Source organism: Chiloscyllium plagiosum, unplaced genomic scaffold (genome assembly GCF_037043375.1).
Source record: "Chiloscyllium plagiosum isolate Xiang-an unplaced genomic scaffold, Cpla_swu_hap1 HiC_scaffold_15, whole genome shotgun sequence".
Lineage (NCBI taxonomy): Eukaryota > Metazoa > Chordata > Chondrichthyes > Orectolobiformes > Hemiscylliidae > Chiloscyllium > Chiloscyllium plagiosum.
In genome coordinates, this window is record NW_028270153.1 from 62394274 (window position 1) to 62415776 (window position 21503).

The following is a 21503-nucleotide window of genomic DNA, read 5'->3' on the forward strand; positions in this document are numbered from 1 at the left end:
ATTTTTTGGATTATTTTACCAATTTTGTTTGATATTTTGGAATATTTCTGTTAATGAATGATTCAGTGTTCCTTACAAACCTCTAGAGTATTTTCACTCACTGGGATATCTCGATATAGTTTTTTAAAAAGTTTGCTTTATTATTGTCCCATGTACCTAGGTACAGTGAAAAGTTTTATTTTGCATGTAGTAAAGGCAGATCATACCATACAAAGTGCGTCAGGGTAATAGAACAGAGCAAAGAATACAATGTTACAGCTGCAGAGAAGGTACACAGAGAGCGAGATCAACATTATATTCAATGTTTGAATGGTCCATTCAGAAGTCTAATAACAGCGGGGAGGATTGGTGTGGAATTTACTGTAGGGATCCTATGATTCTAAAGAAGCTGTTCTTGACCCTGTTGGTATGTGTCTTTAAGCTTTTGTATCTTCTGCCCAACAGAAGAATTATGTAACTGGTAACCTGCATGTTTATGTTGCTTTAGTCACCAATTCTAATTTCTTTGTCGTGAAAATATGAAAGAGTAAATCTACCCTGGATATTGTCTTATGATTTAACTGACAAACACAATTGTTAAACTGTGGATAAATGCAATAACAACTAGATATTTTATTACTGGATGACAGATGTCACACAGTGGTTGCAGACAAGCTGTAGTGGGTGAGAGAGGATGTGCAAGACTGACTATCTTTGGGTAACTGTGACAACACATCTGGCTACAAGCAAAAGCAGCAGCAGTTACATTTCACTTACCTCTTGTATAGTAGAAAATAATAAATAGTTCATAACTCTTCACTGAAGCTACAGTTAATTTTTTTAGCTGCGATTCATTTCCCCTTTTTTATTACATAAATCGCCTGGCACAATTGATGTCTCAGCACAAATTCTAGACAAGTTCAAGACTACCTTAAAACCACTGGCTAACTTTGTAAATGGTGATAGAAGCTTGGTGAATTTACAATGACGGCTTGTTCAAACCCAAAGAAGCTGTCAATTAAGTCACTGGAACATAACATTTAAAGATGATTGTTGTGGATGTTATATTCACAATATTTGTCACCCAGATAAAGTGACAGATTGTACAAGTAGATGCAGTAACTCCTTACATACTATTGCAGATTTTTTTAAAAATTCAAGCTAAATCTTGAACAAAAACTACATCATTTCTGTCACAGATTTAAATTGTCAATTCTGTTCTATTGTGAATGAAGGACTATAGGGAACCCTCCATCTAGAGTACATTTTGTGTGCAGCCACAGCACAACTCTCTGCTGCCAACAGCCACTTGTCAATAAAATACAAGTGGACAGTCACCACAGGCACACTGCTGTTACTCTGACACAGGGGTCATGGGTGTGCAAGGAAACAGGTCTGTCCCAACGTCAGCTGTAGCTCTGACTGAATTCCAGCTCGTGTCTGCCTGCATGCTGTCAGAAGGCCAGTCCAACAGCTGATACAACTGCAAGTGGCACCCTGCTTCTGGCCCAGCTTTAGGGATTATGGAGCTGCCAGCTGAGACAGCCAGTTGCCTGGTGGCCATGCTCTCACCCAAATTACAACAATGGTGAACTTGTACTCCGACAGGCAGTCAGTCGGTTTCTATCTTAGGATTCAGCCCTCATGCTTAAGGCCTTTCACCAAACAGTCCTTTTTTGTCAGCATTTCATTTATGTTTTGATCTGCTGTTTATTTTTCTGGTTTCCTCTCTGGGAAGATGCTGATTCATGGCAGGAAATGTATTCAGGCAGAAATTATTTACCTGTCTGGCCAGACTGCACCTGATGCAAACTAATTGACACACGGTCATGACAGCTAAGAGCCACATATTATTCCAATGATATCCTCAAGGAATGGCGGCTACTTTTCAGCTGGAAACCTTTTTCATTTCCAATGCCTCCTCAGACTTGTGCACTTCACAGATACAGGCATACACACATACACACACACACACAGAATCATGTACATACACACACACAAAAAAAGCCATCACCACCACACCCATTCTGAACACCCATCTCCCATGCTCTGATATACCTCGCACCCATCTCATACCCATCACCCAACACACTAATATATCACACACCCATTGATATTCCTCATACCCATCACCCATACACTGATATAGCTTCCCCCCCCTGACACACATACACACACACTATACAGATATACCTCAAACAGATATACCCCACACTGATATACTCATATAGGGTGGCACGATTGCTCAGTGGTTAGCAATGCTGTCACACAGCACCAGGGACCCAGGTTTGATTCCAGCCTCAGGAGACTGTGGAGTTTGCACATTTTCCCCATGTCTGCATGGGTTTCCTTTGGGTACTCTGGTTTCTTCCCACAGTCCAAAGACATGCAGGTTACATGGATTGGCCATGCTAAATTGCCCCAAAATGTCCAGGGATGTGCAGGCAAGGTAGATTGGCCATAGGAAATGAAAGGTTGCAGTGATACGGTAATGGGGTGGGTCTTAGTAGGATGCACTTTGGAGGGTCAGTGTGGACTTGATGGGCCGATTGGCCTGATAACCTACTGTAAGGATTCCATGATTCTATGATTATACCCTACATTGATCTGCCTCTGATAGTTCTGAAGCTAGTGTCTTCCTGGCTCTATCGGAATGATGTTCTAGTTTGAAAGTTTTTCAGGTGACTGCCATGCCTCTCTGCTGATTATCTCTTTCACTGAAGCAACCCTGAAAGACCACTTAGTGGCACCTTCGAATGCTGCTGGAATTAACCGAGCTCTTACGCTGCAGTGTTAGCAAAAGCAAAAGAAGTGAGGGTTATTCATCAGTTGGATGTGAGGGGTCTTTCAATCAGAGCCACTAAATGTCTGATTGAGGGGCTGGTCTTTAGGTTGTGGGTTGTTTGCTGAGAACTACCCCGTGCCCTTGCTTTGGATCTGCCTGCCCCCTTTCCCTTCAAATCCACCCCCTCCCCTTCACGTCACCAAGTTAGGTCCAGCTCATGGGCCTTTGGGATTGCCTTTGACTGTAGCTATGGCCTCCTCTGTGGCTGGCAGTTACAGATGGCCAGGACCTCTGGCCCAATGGGACTGACTGCCTGATGGGGAACTGTTGGATTGTACCTTCCTCAGAAGAGGCAGCTTGGGTCTCACGCTGACTGTCCCGCTGACAGGAAGACCCCCAACAACAACAGAACCCATCTTCTCAGTTTAATATCTCATCCAAAAGACAGCACTTTCAACAATACCCTGTCAGCCTAGATGCTGTGCTCCGCTCTCTGGAGTATACCTTCAACTCATGATCCTCAAACTCAGAGACGAAGGTGCCTCACTAATGCGGTCCTAATACTGCCCTGTCCCACACTCCTCAGTGTAGCACTGACATATCATACAGTCCTCATCAAACACTGCTAGAACTTCCCCTCTCACTATAACATTGGTGTATCCCATACCTCTCAGTTCAACACTTCTTATAATGAGAAGTTAAGAAATCACACAACACCAGGTTATAGTCCAACAGGTTTTATTGGAAGCACCAACTCTCAGAGCGTTGCTCTTTCTTCATGTAGTTTTCATCAACCACCTGATGAAGGAGTGGCACTCCGAAAGCTAGTGTGCTTCCAATTAAACCTCTTGGACTATAACCTGTGTGACTTTTAACTTCGCACACCCCAGTCCAACACCGGCATCTCCGTATAGTGAGAAGAGGAGTGATATAGTGAAAGTTTCCCAGTATACTCTCCCAACTTTACCTGTGTTCAGCATAACCAGTGAGAATTAACACAACATTTGACCACAGAAGGTATTTTTATTCACCCTTGTGTTTTATTAAACTGACGGCATTTCAGATGCTGTCTGCTTTGCTTCAGTCTAAGGACACTGACTTGGTGAGCCACTCTCTGTTTTGTTGTCTGTCAGTTCTGTTCAAGGGGCACACTGGCAGAGAACCAACACATCTCTAAATCTTGCATCCAAAAGGAGACTTCAGTCCAGCAGCAGATAACTCAAACAACTCAGTTAGCAATCAACACTCTGACCTGAGAAACACTCTGATACCTCTCACTGCATTATCTTCAGAAAGGACCAAAGGACAGACTTATGTTATGATCATAGAGTTATACAAAACAGAAATAGAACCTTCAGTCCAACTAGTCCATGACCACCATGTTTCAAAGTAAACTAATCACATCTGCCTGCATTTGGCCCATATCACTCCAAACCTTTCCTATTCATACACTTACCTAATTGTTGTTTAAATATTGTAACTAGACCTGCAACCATTACTTTCTCTGATGGTTCATACCACACACAAACCACTCTGTGTAAAAAAGTTGTTCCCATGTACTTTTTAAATCTTTCTCCCTCTCGCCTTAAAAATATGCCCCCTAGTTTTGAACTCCCCTACCTTAGGGAAAAGACTGTTGCCATTTACCTTATCTATGCCCCTCATGATTTTATAAACCTCTTCAAGGTCACCCCTCAACCTCCTATGCTCCAGTGATAAATACTCAGCCTATCCAAAATATTTTCATAACTCAAACCCTCCATTCACAGCAAAATCTTGAAGCAATAGAGTGTCATTATTGCACTCTTTATTGATACATTGCCCAAAATACTGGAATTGATGCTTACATTCACCACAGAATAGGAAACACAGTCTCTGATTTGGCCCATCACTTCACCACACTCAGTATGTGTCAACATGGAGACCAAGAATTCAACTTCCCACAAAGTCTGGCCGTTACACCACTCAGAGCTTCACAGTAACAACATCTGAACATAATGTTTCGCATGTTCTTGTTGTCGGCTGATGACAACAATGGGTTGAGTAAACACTTCCCGGTATTACCCATGAAGCTGGACCCATGAAGAAAAAGAAGGGTTACATTTCCGTAACATCCTGCATGAGCTCAAAATGCCCCGAACCATTTCATAGTTAGTGATTCACCGTCAGAGTTGTACTGCAATGAAACACAGCAACCACCTTTGTACACAGCAGGTTCCCACAAACTGCAATGTGATGGTGACCAGATGTTTTAGTGAAGTCGGTTGAGTATTAAGTATCTGCCAAGTCAGCGAGACAACTCCCCAGTTTTCTTCATTTTACGTCTACCTACTCAGTAAAATGTTCCTCGTCAGAAGTACGGCTTCTTCCCTATTGCACTAGAATGGCAGTCTGAATAAAGTTCTATTAATTGCATGTTGAACTGCAAACATTTAGCAAGTTTTCAAAAAGAAGAAATGTCCCTGCCCAGCTCTCATGCTAAATTTGGCTGCATTCTGGCCTGACAGAAACTGCTGGTCACCCCAGTATTTATAACCTGCACATCTGAGCCCAGGAGAGTATCAGTCTCAAATTGAACCGCCATAGAATAAGGTCCTGTGTTTTGACCTCATATATTTTCCAGAGGGGGTGATTGGGCAAGAGCAGCAACTCTGCTAGATCTTTCCTTCTCTGACCCAGGGCTGCCAAGACCAGGCGTCGATGTTGTTAGCAGTGGTTAGCTAAGTCTGTACAGACCAGGTATCGAACCTGGAACTCACAGAGTCTCTACTAAGCAGACATCTCGTGCATGGTCTCGGAGCCACACAACAGTCATGGAGGGTACAGTGACAGAGGCACTGAAGGCAACTTGCGTGCCCAGCTTTGTAGCTACTGAATCTTGTGTTAAAGGAGGAAAACGCATAGCCAGGGAAACAGCAAAAAGAAAGGGATGCTACAGAGTGTTTGGCTGAAAATGACTGTGCAGGAGATCGCTGGGTCCAGATCTGAAACATTAACTCGGATCTCTCTCCACAGGTGCTACTGGACTTGCTGACCTTTTCCAGCAATGTTTGTCCTATGAAGCAGATGTGGAGTACGGAACCCAATTGGTGTTTTTTTCTGGAACAAATGTCACTGAACACCAAGTACAAGTACAAAGAGTTAAGTTTACATAGCACCTCTTTCAACTTCAGGATGTCTCATTGGATTTTGCAGTCAACCGAGTGAAGTAGGAAATGCAGCAGCCGATTTACATACAGCAAGCCCCAACAACACAAATAAGGAGATAATCCATTTTAACGTTGTCAGCTGAGGGACAAACATCAGCAAAGATACCGGGGAGAATTTCCCTTGAAATAATGGTGTGGGATTGTTTATATCCCACCTGAGAGCAGAAAAGCGAGCCTTAGTTTAACATCTCGTCTGAAAAGCAGCCCCTCTGACACTGTGTTGTAATTTTATATCAATGCTCATACACTGGCCTGGATAGACTAACTCAGCTCAGATATTAAACCCATCTAGTTTGCATGCTTGAACGATAAAACTGCATCTAAAATTACCAACTGTCTAATGCAAACATTTTATCAGTGGGTTTTAGTTTCCTACTGCACTAAGAAACTGATGCCCATTTATATGTTTTGTCTGCTCAGAATCCAACCTTTGGTTAACTAATACATTGGTGCCTTTGCACAGGATAGCAAACAACCAGGATAAACAGTGATACTTTTCAGCATTTTATTGAGGGTAATTACCCTGTTCATATCAAACAGGAAATACTACTCTTAAACCATTTCTAGTACAAGAGGGGCAGGAGAGATAAATACTTACTGTGAACTTCATTTTCCATCTCCAGCTCCAGCTCATGTTCCCCAGTCCATGGTGTTGCACCAAAGAACATATCCAGTCAGAGAAGGGGACAAAGCAATGCATCTAGCTTATTGAAAATTGAACATTTCTTTCCCCCCCGTTTCTCCTTCCTTTCTTGGTTATTGTGGAGTGATTGTTTCTTGGAAGTTATCTTGAATAAGTGCCTCTTTGCTCTTTTCACTGCTGACCTCATTGAGTGACTGGCTTTTACTTCCATGGAGCCTCAATGGGCTTATTTCCATAAGAAAACACAGCTGACATTCCAATTGGCTCAGTGTAAGGCCTCATGCAGATGAGGTGGCCTGGGAGTCATTACATTCAGATATATAAGACACCAACAAGCGCACTCACACACACAGTCATGTCGCCTGTCACAGGGAATGCTGTGGGAGGCTATCCCCACTGAATACCGAATCCCTGTTGCTTTATGTCTCATACTTTTGTTTAAATTCTGTACACTATTCAAACGTTCTGGCTTTGTTTTCTTCCCTTTTATGCTGGAGAGCTATTATTTCAGTCAGCAGTTGCCTGCTGGATTCATCACTCCAGTTGTCACTCAGCAAGGGTGGGCCTGGACAGTGCTCATTGGTGTGCTATTTGGCATTGGGTAGCATCGCAACAAGGACCCAATCCACCTCTCATTTCTTAGATTTTGATATGTGCATGTTGGCTGCCGCACTTCCTTCATTACTCTACCTCAATGGCTACAAAGCACATTAGGAAATGGGGTCATTAAAGAGGCTGTATCAATGCAAATTCATTCTTTCTCTCCCAACCGATGTGCCAGCTTTCAAATGAGTCTTCTGTATGTGGCGCAGGAACCCATTCCCTTTGCTGCTCTTCCATGTTCTTTGCCGAACCTAAGAAATGACATAATGTACAGCTAACCTATTTCGATAGAATTACATAGAATATACAGGGGAGGCAGTGTTGACGTCACTGGGCTAGTGGTTAGAACACCATGTCAATGTTCTGTGGACATGGGTTTGAATCCCACCATGGCAGGCGGTGATATTTGAATTCAATAATTTTCTAGAATAAAAAGTAATTGTTGCTCCTGGTTCACTTTAAGGAGGGGAATCTGACATCCTTACTCAGTCTGGCCTGCACATAACTCCAGATACACAGCAAACTGGCTGATTCTTAACAACCTTCTTTGAAATTAGACAAAGGTAATAATGGCTAGAGATGCCCAAATTCCATGAGAAATAGAATAAAGTACAGGACATTCAGCCCATGCCGATATTTATACTCCTCTTGTTCCTCATAAACCATTACTGTATTTCCTTCTCCACCATGTCTAACTTCCCCTAAATATATTTATTCACCTCAACTACCCCTTGTGGTACCAAGTTCTGCATAGTTATACCATTTCTGAATAAAGACATTCCTCTTCAGTTCCCTATTGATATGTTAGTGATTGTTTGTGGGAATATTGATTGAAATATAAATCCTGAGACCAGGACATGGGATAACTCCACTACTGTTCACCCAAGTTGTGTCATGGACCATTAATGTCCACATGAGAGGAGGAATAGGATCACAGTTTTACATCTCAGCCAAGTGACAGCACCTTTGACAATTCTGCCCCTCACTCATTAATGGATTGAAGAGTAGTCCAACAGTGAGAGCTCTTGGTCCCATATTTGGCTTCGTGTAGATTGCCAGAAACTGCTCACATTAGGCATTACCTACATTGGCAATCTCTGATGGATTGGGAGCAACCAGTAGGGAGAGGACTTGACTTGATTTAAGGGGAGGTCCTGGGTTTTACCAATTACCTTCTCAGGTGATAGTCAAAACTACCCTCTTTCTAAAGCAGGACACCAAATCTAGGAGGAAACAATTGGCTGGGCGTTCAGTGATTTTATAGTGCTGTTTCAATCAGTTTCTGAGACCAGCAACCACGAACCAACTCCCAATGTTTACACAGTAACAGCTGAATGCCTTATCTCTGTGAGTGGTTTCTCCATAGGGGTGAGGAGAGTAAGTGCTTTGAAATAACTTGTGCCCTGCCGCTCACTCAGCACTTCAAATGAGTCTTCTGTATGTGGTGCAGGAACCCATTCCCTTTGCTACTCCTCCAAGTTCTTTGCAGAACCTAAGAAATGTCATAATGTACAGCTAACCTATTTCGATAGAATTACATAGAATATACAGGGGAGGCAGTGTTGATGTCACTGGGCAGCTAATGTCCTGTTACACAGACCTTGAGGATTTTACATTGCATCCTGAGTTTGTGATTTAATCCTTTTGCTTTCCCTTATAAACACTTATTGATTGTCTCTTGCCTGCACTAGGTTCAGAGCCTGATGTCCTATTTACAGTGATAAGTCTGATTCAGAATTTACCCATTTTTATAATGGGGAACATGATCATGAGAAACAGGGCAGAAATAGGCCATTTGGCACATTAAGCGTGCGTTCCATTGAATAAGGTCATGTTAATCTGATTTTCACCTTAATTCCACTTTCCTGCCTGCCTCGACTTCCTCATCAATCAAAATGCTGTCCAGTTTAGGCTTAAATATACTCAACAACCAAGACTTCACTGTTCCCTGTGGACTAGAATTCCAAAGAGTGACGAAAAAAAACCAAATCTCCTCATCTCCATTCTAAATGGGAGCTCCCTTATTTTTAAATTGTGCCCCTAGTTCCAGACTTCCCCATGAGGGACACATCCACTCAGTACCCATTCTGTCAAGCTCCCTCAGAATCTTACATGCTTCATGAACATTATTTCTCATTTTTCTAAACTCTCACGAATACAGGCCCAATCTGTACAACCTTTCCCCATAAGACAATCTTCTCATCCCAGGTGTCAGCTTTGTGAACCTCCTCTGAACTCCTTCCAATGCTCATACCTCCTTCCAATGCTCTTACTAAGTGCTCATACCAAGAAACAATGACAGCAACAATTGTGTTTCCAGAGGTTTAAATGGCTGATGTCCAAAGGTGAAAGTATTGAGAATATTAGGGTGTAAACAGTTATGCTTTTATCTATCCATTTACTTCCCAGACAGAATAAAGCTGAGGTCTAAAAATAGCAACTCAGCATTTCTACTTGGATGTAAGGCCCATTTGATTCACATTGCAGTGCAAATAGACTTTGAGAAGGGGAGTCTTTAGGAAGACATTGTGAAATCATGTTACAGGCTTTCCTCAAGATATTCCTGAAATTCATAGTCAGATTAGCATACCAGGATCCAGGAGAAAAAGGGAGAGCAGCTAATGGCTGAGGGTATCTATAGCTCACTGTGCAGGTTTGTGAGTTAGAGCTCAAACTTCAACTGAAAAGACCAAATTCATAAGGGTTTTAAAAGAGGCTGGAAGATTAGAATAGCTTGCTGCAGAGGCTGAATTGCCAGGAAACCTCCTCACTGCGAAAGGCAGTTCTGGGGTTAAAAGTTTCAAGACTATAAAAGGAAAAGAACAGAAGTTAACCATCAGGAGCTAAGAATCACTTTGGACTAGGTGTATGAAAGTTGAATGACCACGTGAGGCACAGTGTAAATTGTATCTGCGAAGTGGGTTCATGTATATGTTGAAGGCAAGAAGGGAAAGTTCTGTTGTGTAGTTTAGAGAATAAACTGTCTTCCACAACAGTGTTTTGTCAATAGTGCTGTTAGACTCTTTGTTACAGGACAAGGCTTAAACATAAAATCTTGTGAGATCTTTTTAGCTTTCAAATGGAATTTTGAATTTATTTTTAAAAGTTACAAACTGTATAGAGTCTTCCTCATGTAGTTTCACCAATGCTTTGTACATTTACAGCAAGACCTCCCTACTTTTACTCTCCATCCCCTTTGCAAAAAGGGCTAACATTCTATTTGTCTCTTTAATTATTTGCTGTTTCTGCATTCAATGTTTTTTGCAATTCATGTACAAGCTCATTTAGATTTCTCTAAGTAACAGTGTTCAGTAGTGTGGGAAAAAGATCGGCCACCCTGCCCCCACACCCCCACACCCCCACACAGCATAGCCACATAAAAAACACAGAAGCTGGCCTCCAAGAAATCAAGCTTGCCAACACATACAGAACACACCCACAATGTCCCAGTCTTGGCCAAACAGGCTAACAAAGAAACCAGACATGGTCAAGCTATTCCAAGACCAGAAAATACAGTTTCCAAATAACCTTCACAGTAAAGCTCCCAGCCTCGATTAAAACTGCGGTTCCAATACCCTAAGGGTAAGCTCATTTCCCATTGAAACTGGTACCACATAAACAAAGAGGCAGACCGAGAGAGCCCGGAAGACTTCACTCGCAGGAGGAACACAATGGACACACCTGAATGCCAGGAGAAGGGACATGTACACATATTCGCGCAGATCGGAAATGCAATGAAGAATCCTCCAGAAGACACTCTCACCACTCACGGAGATGGCTGGAATCTCCTGTGTCAATTACAAATGAATTGCTGCTGCTGGATGCTTGATTAATTTCCATTCTAATTTACCCTTGTTTGAATGAATCACGTTACTGTAACTGCTTTACAATTATCACCTTTGTGTTGTACTCCTATAATGCATGCCTGCACCTGCTGTTCTAGATTAGATTCCCTACAGTATGGAAACAGGCCCTTTGGCCCAACAAGTCCACACTGACCCTCTGAAGAGTAGCCCACCCCAAACCCTATTCCCCTAACATACATTTACCCCTGACTAACACACCTAACACTATGGGCAATTTAGCATGGCTAATTCACTCAACCCGTGCATCTTTGGATTGGGGGAGGAAGTGGGAGCACCCGGAGGAAACCCACGCAAACATGGGGAGAATGGGCAAACTCCACACAAACAGTCACCCGAGGTGGGACTTGAACCAGTATCCCTGGCACTGTGAGGCAGCAGTGCTAACCACTGAGCCACCGTGCCGCCCCGTGATCTTCTGGGAAGAACATTCTGTCCATCTGTGCAGAGAATCAGTTCTGTGTCACCTGGTCAATTTCTCTTCCACATATCGCTTTGCTTAATAAACCACTTGTCAATTTCACCACGACCCTCGTTTGTGGTCTCCGATTCGTTGAACTGAATTTCTCCGACAGGTTGTCTCTCTTTTTTAAATAAGATAGTGCTTTTTTATTCCTTCTGTGTGGGTTTCTTCCAGATGCTCTGGTTTTCTCCTGCAGTCCAAAGATATGCAGGTTAGGAGGATTGGTCATGCAAAATTGCCCATAGTTTCCAGGGATGTGCAGGCTAGGTGGATTAGCCATGAGAAACGCAGTGTTTACAGGGACAGAGCAGGAGGGTGGGTCTGGATGGAATACTCTTCAGAGGGGTGTTATGGATTCGATGGGCCAATTGGCCTGCTTCCACACTGTAGGGATTCTATGATTCTATGAGTCCTGGCAAAGTGGACAACTTTATAATTGCCTACATTACATTCTATCTGCAATATTTTTTTTCTCATTCACTTAACCTGTCTATATCCTCTTGCAGACTCTTTGTATCTTCTTCACAAGTCGCTTACCTACCTGTTTTTGCATCCTCAGCAAATCTGGCTTCAGTTCAATCCGTCCCTTCATCCAACTCTTTTCCATAGATCATAAATAATTGAAGCCCCAGAACTGACCCCTGTGGCACTCCACTGGTCACAGTCTGCCAAGTTGGAAATGACTCATTTATTCTAACTCCCTGTTTCCTATTAATTCGCAAATCCCTGATCCACACTACTGGGACCTTGCCAGAAATTAGCGAGGTTTAGAAAATTGCAACTAAGGCATCCACTATCTCTGCAGTCACTTTGTTTCAAACCTAGCATGCATGGAATCATGTCCAAGGGACACGTAAGTCTTTAGTCCCACTAGCTTGTCAAGCATTTTTTGATATCATAGAATCATCTCAAAAATTCAAATTCCAGAAATGATAATAAATGTATAATACATATTTATCACAGAACGAGACAAAATCTGAAACCACTTTGAAGTAAAGATGCAGATAGAATCCCTCCAGTGTGGAAGTAGGCCACTCAGCCCATCAAATCCACACTGACCCTCTGAAGAACTCCCACTCAGGACTCACGCCCTACCCTATCCCTGTAACCCTACATTTTCCATGGCCAATCAATCCAGTGTGCACATCCCTGAACACTATGGGCAATTTGGCATGGTGAACTCACCTAACCTGCATATCTGTAGGAGGAAACCAGTGCACCTAGAGGAAATTCACACAGATATGGGAGAACGTGCAAACTGCACATGGACAGTCATCTGACGATCAAACCTGGGAGTCTGACACTGTGATGCAGCAATGCTAACCATTGTGCCATCATGCCACCCTATATGATCATCATTGTTTAAAGATCCTCCTTCTTTTGTTTTGCACCTTGCTAGTCTACTATTTGCCTTTTATATCTTCTACTGTGAAGACTGATAGAAAATGTTTGTTCAAAGTCTCAGACGCTTCCTTGCTTTCCATTATTAACACTCCAGTCGCAACCTTTAATGACCAATGCAAATTTTAGCTGCTCGGTTTCACAATCAGTTTACTGTATGTTTTTACATTCCTTACTAGTTTTCTCTCATATTCCAATTCTTTCTCCTTCTTTGGATGGGAGACCTCATACTTCATAATTCAAGATATAATTTTATTTAAAGCATGAATTTTCTTTTGCAAGCACCTTCCAAATCCATGGCCTTAGTCCCAAGAAGAAGGGGAGCAGAAACATGGGAACAGCATTAACTACAAGTTCCCTTCCAGGCTATACACTTTACAAGACTTGGAAAAGTATCATCATTCCTTCAGTGTAAAAATCCTGGAATATCCAGGACTGGGTGCACCCAGACCATATGGGCTGCAGCAATTCAAGAGGGAGGCTCACCATCACATTCTCAAGGGCATTTAGGGTTGAGCTATAAATTCCAGCCTAATTATCAACACCTATATCCTGTGAATGCAGTGGGCATTCTTCATTTGCAGCCCTGGATAATTTTCAGTCTCCTGAATCCAACTGGCATTGAACCAGTTACCTAATTGATTTTGATCAAAGCTCACAAAACAAAAATGCTAATTATGTTTTCCCTCCTCCACAGATGTTTTCATAGCTGCCCAGTATCTCCAGCATGTTCTGTTTGTATGTCTCAGTGCTGCCCTGCCCACCAAGCTGGTTGTTAAGGGAATGTCTCTAAATTACATTGTCATACTAGAAGGGAAACTACTAATATTTATCAGATTGCCCCAAAGCATTCTACAACCACTGTTCCTTTTGAATTGTGGTTTCTATTATAATACAGCAAAACGTGGTAGCCAACTATGCAATGCAAGATCCCACAAACAATAATATGATTTTAAAAAACTAGATATTCTATATTGGTTGTTAAGGGATAAATAATGATCAGGTATTTGGAGTTTTAGCTTTTAGAAATACGTCAATGTGTTCATGGGAACAGAAGGAGGCTATTCTGCACCTCCAGCTTGTTCTGCCATTCAGTCAAATCATGGTGGCACAATGGTATTCACTGCTGCCTCAGAGTACCAAGGACAAGGGTTCGAGTTTACCCTCGGGTGACTGTCTGCGTGGAGTGTGCATGTTCTTCCCGTGTCTGCATGGGGTTTCCTCCAGGTGTTTCAGTTTCCTCCCACAGTCCAAAGATGTGTAGGTTAAGTGAATTAGCCACACTAAATTGCGCCTAGTATCCGGGGATGTGTAGGCTAAGTGGATTAGCCATGGGAAATGCAAGATTATGGGGATGGTGTGGGGGTGGGGCTGGGTAGGATGTTCTTTGGAGGGTTATGGGGATAGAGTAAGGGGACGGGAGTATCGGTAAGGGCTTGCTTCGATACTGTAAAGACTCTATGACTGATCTGCATCCTTACTTCAAACTGGTTTCAGATTTTGTTTCATCTGTGATAAAAGGTCATTATACATTTCCATCATTTTTGGAATCTGCGTTTTTAAAATAGAAGTAAACTTTCGGACTTGAAGGTGACATTTTTATAAGATCAGAAGTTCACTTGGAACTGTAAAAGAGTTTTACAGAAATTTCCAGAAATTCTTATCAGGATACCTGTGGTGTTAATGATGGAATACTTACATTGCTGAGTTTATAACAGACATGACAGTATATCAATCAAATTAGAGGCCATTAATTGAACTTCTGACTTCAGTTCAGTGCTAACAGAAGTTGAGTTAAGAGGAAAGAACAGTTTCTTCTTTGCAGTTTTAATTTGTAGGATCACCAAGTTGTGAGAGTGTATGAGAGTTGACAAGCTATCACAACTGAAAAGAGCTTTAGGCGATCCAAATCTTTTTTAAAAAGATTCACGCTGAGAAAATAGTTTGAAAATTATCTCAGCAGTCAAGAAAGAAACCTGAAAAGAGTCAGATGAGTAAGTAATTACAGAATTGAGAGCAGATGCAGCAAGTAATTAAGAAAATAAACTGTTTTTCGTAGGGGGCTTGGAGTTTGGTAGTCCTGTTACAATTATACAGGGTGCTGATAACAATGTACTTGGAGTATTATGTGCAGTTTGTGTCCCCTTATTTAAGTAAAGGATATGTAAGAAAGCATGGAGGAACTTCAAATGAGGGTCACTGGGCTAATTCCTGGCTGATGGGATTGAATTGTCAAGAAGAGCTAAACAAGTTATTTATTAAAGTTTGGAAGAATAAGAGTTTTTTTATTCACTCATGGACATGGGCGTCACTAGCTGGGTCAGCATATATTGCCTGTGCCTATTTGTGCTTGAGAAGGTGGTAGTACTTTTTTGAGCCGCTGCTATCCCTGTGTGGTAGGTTGACCCACAATGCACTTAGGAAGGGTATTTTGACCAAGCAACAGTGAAGGAACGTCAATATATTTTTCCAAGTCAGGATGGTGAGTGGCTTGAAGGGGAATTTGCAGGCGGTGGTGTTCGCATGTATCTGCTGCCCTTTTCCTTCTAGATGAAGTGATTATGGATTTGGAAGATGCTGAGGATTTTTGGAGAATTATTGAAACATAAAGAATCCTGAGGGGACTTAACAGGGTAGTAGTTGAGAAAATGTTTTAAATGAATCTGAATTTGGGCAAAATAGTTACAGAATGAGAGGATGCTCATTTAAAACTGAGAGGTGAATGATTTGAAGGTAAATGAACATCTGGATTTGCTGGGAAGAGAACTCCTGAGAATATGGAGATTAGAACACTGAAAGTATTTAAAGAAGAAATGGGTAGATTTTTGAAATATTGGGAAGTTGAAGGACATGGTGAATTGGCACAAAAGAAGTGTTAAGGCCTGGACCAGATCAGCCATGATCTTATTGAACTGCAGAGTGGGCTTGAGGGGCCAAAGTACCTCCTCCTGCTCCTATTTCCTATATTCTAAACAGTGCAGTTAAATTACCTCAAACTTCTAAATTCCCCTCAAGCCTAGTCAATATAGTCAGTCCTTAAAATCCAACCCTTGGAGTCCTAGTACGTATCATCGAATCAACATTGACTGTGATCAAGCCATCCTTTCAAAGGTGCTGTGCCTAGAACAGTTTACAGCTCTCCAGAGGATACATTTTATCCAGTGGATGGAGTCTCTATCCTCCCACTGTAATGTTAGTAAAACCCTGCTTGCCTTGAGTTGCGGCTCATTCCATAGTAATTTACCAAAGGTCAATTATATTGAGGGATATAATATACTCCCAACAGAGGAACGGCCAGCATCTCTCTTGTCCCAGCAACATACTGGAAGTGCTGGCCACTGCTGGAACTCCACACATATTACCTGAGGTAAAGAGGCTGGGACTCCAAACCAAGGCAAGTCTGGAGTATCACAGGGGCCTGATGAAATAGATGGGGGCCGGAATAGAGAGGGACAGGGGATGAGGGAAATACATGGTGAGGAAATCTGGGGAGGTGCCCAAACTGGAGGCATATTCCAACCTCTCATCCACCATACTTCCACCAGCTTGCCACCAGGCTGCCATATTACAATTTCACAAGAGACTTGAGCAACAAGGGAGGCATGGTGACCATACCCTTATCACTACCATGGTTCATATGGTGATTCCAGGAAGCAGCAAGAACAGAAACATATTGAAGAGAAACAGACATGGATCCTGGACCTTACTCCAACCAGATGGCACCAACCAACCTAAAGAAGTTGGGAGTGGTTCTGACTGGTAGGTAGCCATTCACAAATTTCTTCTGGACATTTAATGCATTTTCAAATCAGTTGGATTTCAATTTTAGATAAAAGTGTAGTTTTCCCAGACTTTGGTCTGTCTCAGCAAGTTAGCTGCTTGCTTGTGGGATAATGCTTTGCACAATTGGCTGCATGTTTCCAAAGTGGTCACTTCAAAGGCAGTCCTAAAGTGCTTTGTAAATGTGAGCTCTTTCTGACCCACAAAATTAAATGCAACATTTTGCCAAAAATATCTGGCTGATATCCCGGGAGACAGAACAGTGATCAGGCCCAACCCATGGATTGATTCAGCTTTCCTGCCTTCATGTAGCCTGCCTAAATATGGGCAAGCCTCTGGTTTCACTACAACCATTTTAGCCATGTTATAAAGACAGTTTATTGATGTGGTGAAGGCCTGAAACTGGACTGAGTGATTTCCCCAGAGAGCCATCCATTGACTATTTCTATCATTGGCTTATGCACGAAACTTCGATTCTCCTGTTCCTTTGATGCTGCCTGACCTGCTGCGCTTTTCCAGCAACACATTTTGAAGCTATTTCTATCATTGACTATTTTGGTTCCCTCACAGGGTCAACTGCTGAACTCCTTTAAAAAGTACTTCAAGATGGTGGAGCTGGCAGTGTGGGAGGTGTTTGGGCTCCTGACCCCTGCGCTCCCCCTCACATGACTGACCACATCCTTTTATCTTTTCTTCATATTTTATTTTCATTTAACTTTTGAATCAACTTCATCCTTTCTTCTTCCTGCAGCTGCAGTGGTGGAGAAAGGTGGCAGGAAGCTGTTAAACGGCAGATCCAGCCCATTCCCCGTTGCTGTGGTGGTCGCAGCTTGAGCAGCCATTCCAGTGTCAATGAATTTGGTATCTGTTCCTTCCTGCTGATGTTTTGACGGCGTCTGCAGCAGCAGAGGAGCAAATGATCTCTCAGTCCTCGGGAGTTAATTGGGATATTGAGATGGGCCTCAGTCCTTGAGCACATTGCGACACCCTCCTAGCTACGGTGGTAGTTGCAGTATTGGCTGCTATGAGGCAGCTTTGGCAGGGCTGGCCTTCTGGATCTGGTTAGCCATGGTGGAGGCTGCTTCACTGTGCTTCATCCTTGGGGTGTTGCAAAATTGAGGGACAGCTTTGGCGGCTGCTTGGTATTTTATTTTAGAATCCCTACCCAATGAGACTCATTCCCCTACATTTACCTCTGACTCATGCACACGACCTACACATCCCTGAACACTACGGACAATTGACATTGTCAATTCACCTAACCTGAACATCTTTGGACTGTGGGAGGAAACCGGAGCACCCGGAGGAACCCACGCAGACATGGGGAGAACATGCAAACACTACACAAACAGGCGCCTGAGGCTGGAATCGAACCTAGGTCCCTGGCTCTGTATGACAGCAGTGCTAACCACTGAGCCATTGCACATTGAGTGTGGCAGCATACTGTATGCCACTGAGGAAATCAAGAAGTTAGGATGGAACAGAAAATGAATTTTTTTCTTACTTAAAATGATTTATTTTTCTTTATAATTACGTAGAAAAAATGGTGCTGTGTAATGGAGACTTACATATGTTTTACTGTATTTTCAGAAACACATTAGATTAGATTTCCTAAGCTGTGGAAACAGGCCCTTTGGCCCAACAAGTCCACACTGACCCTCTGAAGAGTAACCCATCCAGACCCATTTCCTTCTGACTAATGTACCTAACGATATGGGCAATTTAGCATGGCCAATTCACCTGGCCTGCACATCTTTGGATTGTGAAAGGAAACCGGAGCACCCGGAGGAAACCCACGTAGACACGGGGAGAATGTGCAAACTCCGCACGGACAGTTGCCCGAGGTTGGAATCGAACCTGGTACCCTGGTGCTGTGAGGCAGCAGTGCTAACCACGAGCCACCATGCCATGTAACAGTAAATTACTATGATTATTATTACATCACATTTTAAAGCAAATTCAGTCTCTCAAAGAGTTCTTACTCTCACTCGAGAGTATAATTACATTGCATAGAAACGAAGAACAATTGGCATTTATGTAGCATTTTTCAGAATTTCAGGTTTGCCCCCAAAGCACTTTACAGGCAATTAAGAACTTTTTGAAATGCAACTGCTGTTGCAATGCACATAACCGCAACAGCAGAATTGTGTATAGCAAGATCCCACAAACAGAAATTAATTTCTCCTTTAGCGGTGTTGGTTGAGTGACAAACATCGGTCAGAGTATTGGGGAGATCTTAGGTAAACACAGCCTCAGTTCAACATCTCACCCAACACTCACTGACTTTGACAGTGCAGCATTCTGTAAAGCACTCAAGTGTCACAGAGTGGTGCCTCTGGAATGATCTTGGAATATACAACCTTCTGACGTTGAGGTGAGAGTGCTACAAACTAAGTGATGACTGACACCTGTATCTTTAACCGGTTTCAGCAGCAATTTGTCTCTTTGCCCCTCAGGCCTATTTTCACGCCAGATACCCTCTCCATTCATATAAGCCAGATTTTTCGCATTTCCGTAAAGTGACTGCGTTCAATCCTGGACTTTGATGGACCTTTACACTTTGGGACGCAGTGAAGCCCAGTTGTTCTACAATTTTAAAATGTCTTGAAACAAATTTAAATCAACAAAATAAACCCTCCTCCCTTAAGGAAACTGTTATCAATGTTAATGGCATGTTAACTAAATTGTATGATACCTCAGGGAAGGGCATTATCACTGAAAGAATGGAGATGTTCCCCAAACTGCTTGCCCTTCTTCTGCAGTTATGTTTGCACCCAGATGTCTTTCGAGAGAAGCATTCAGTGGCCACCAGGCCCCTCTAGGCCTTTTCACAGAGATAGGGTTTGAAGTATTTATTTCCCCTTTCAACTCCATTTTGATTTAATCCTCTCCCTCTTTCCTAACCCACACTGAAAAACTGAAAAGAAAACTGAAAAACTGAACACAATACTCCAAGTGTGGCCTCACCAACCTCCTGTATAATTGCAACATAACTTCCCTACTTCTATACTCAATGCCCTGACTGATGAAGGCCAGTGTGCCAAAAACCTTCTTCACTGCCCTGTCGACCTGTGACTCCACTTTCAGAGAACCGTACACCTGAACTCCAAGGTCCCTCTGTTCCATTACATTCCTTAAGGCCCTACCATTCACCATGAAACTGCTACCTTAATTTGACTTTCCAAAATACAGGACCTCATATTTATCTATATTAAACTCCATTTGCCATTTCTCGGTCCACTTCCCCAGCTGATCAAGGTCCTGTTGTAATTTCTGAAAATCTTCCTCACTGTCCATGATACCAACTATTTTAGTGTCATCAGCAAATTTACTCATCATGCCTTGGACATTCTATCCAAGTCATTGGTATTGTTTCGACTTCAGATAGAATATAGAAGCAGAACCTGGGGATTCCACTGTTGAATGACCAGAGGGCTCAAGTCCAAGATGATTGGCAAGAAAACAGAGGCAACATCTCTTTACACAATGGGCTGGGGTTAATGAGTCTCTGCTCATCCCTCATTAATCCCCACAAATCCACCCCAGCAAGATAATTGGTTGTCGGGAGGAGGGTGAAGGAGACAAGATGAAGAAGACATACCACACAGTCATTTAATATTTGATTTATCATTATTAAACAGGAGCCAGGACTTGGACCCCTCAGGAACTAAATGTCCCACTTCAGAGAACTGCTGGCCAATCAAAACTAGTACCTTACTAAGATAGATGTACTTAAGAAATGTTGGGTGATTCCCTTGCCTACCCAGATAGGGGGAATCTCACTTCCAAAACTCTGGAAGAGTTATACCAATGTTGAACCATGCCATTGTGCTCCTGTAATAATACAGCCACCTTTCAAATGCTGATGTTCCAGGTGGTGGCAGGTTAATCTAACAGCTTACTGTACCTCGTCAACCTCCTAGTGTACAGCACTCTTAGGACAACTGGTATCCCTCTTCCTGCAAATACAGTCGGTCACTCAGTGGCTTCAGTTGGGTTGCTCTATGGGGGAAGCCTGTTGGCAAGACTGTGCATGCCCCTCCCCCACCCGCCATCAATTATGTAATTGTAGTCAATGTAGAGGCGCACTTTACCCCTTAGAATTCGATGTTTCCCCTCCACAACCAAATGACTAGCAGAGGAACAATAGATCCAACCCATTTAGTGGTTGTATAACTCAATAGAAAGCTACAGTGCATGTCCTGTCTTACTGAAATTATTTGTTTTGTTGTAAACTGTGCTTTTCCCAATATTCCAAAGGGACATTCAGGTTTTGAATGTTACTGTATACCTGCCGTTTGTCTTGACTATTGCATCCTTAATGCTTTGCATCGTTGATAATTATGATTAATATTTCCTGGTCAAGGCAACAATTTGTTCAAGCATTTATTCCACTGCATTCTACTGTCAAGGACATCATGTGAGGGCAGTAAACTATATGCAAGTATAAGGACTTTTGTCCACCTCCTGGACTAGCTGGGCAGTGAGGCCACACTCCTGTTTGCTGACGGGAGTGTAGCAATCAGTGGAAGGTAGCTGATGAAAGGTCCCAAAGATTCATTGGGATTGCGGAGTGAAGAGAGGACCAGATGTGGTTGTGATCCCTTTTGACATTCACTTGTCCTCCCTTAAGTATGAAGAATGGCTGACAGAGAAAGTAGAGAAGGGAAGCTAGCTCCAGAGGAGGACAGAAAGCTGGAAAGAAAGTAAAAACAAAAAGCCAAGTTCCAAATGGTGGAAGGATTTTATCACCTGAATGTGAACTGAGTTTGTTTGA

General features: G+C 42.6%; 1 protein-coding gene across 1 annotated transcript in view; it reads right to left on the reverse strand.

Annotated features, from left to right (window-relative positions):
• Nucleotides 1–6738, reverse strand: part of LOC122560001 (cas scaffolding protein family member 4-like) — a 75392-nt gene extending 68654 nt beyond the window's left edge. The window contains exon 1 of the mRNA XM_043710146.2: nt 6572–6738. Within this exon, the coding sequence (XP_043566081.2) occupies nt 6572–6673 (102 nt within the window). The 5' untranslated portion in view covers nt 6674–6738. The remainder of the gene's footprint in view (nt 1–6571) is intronic.
• Nucleotides 6739–21503: the final 14765 nt, after the last annotated feature.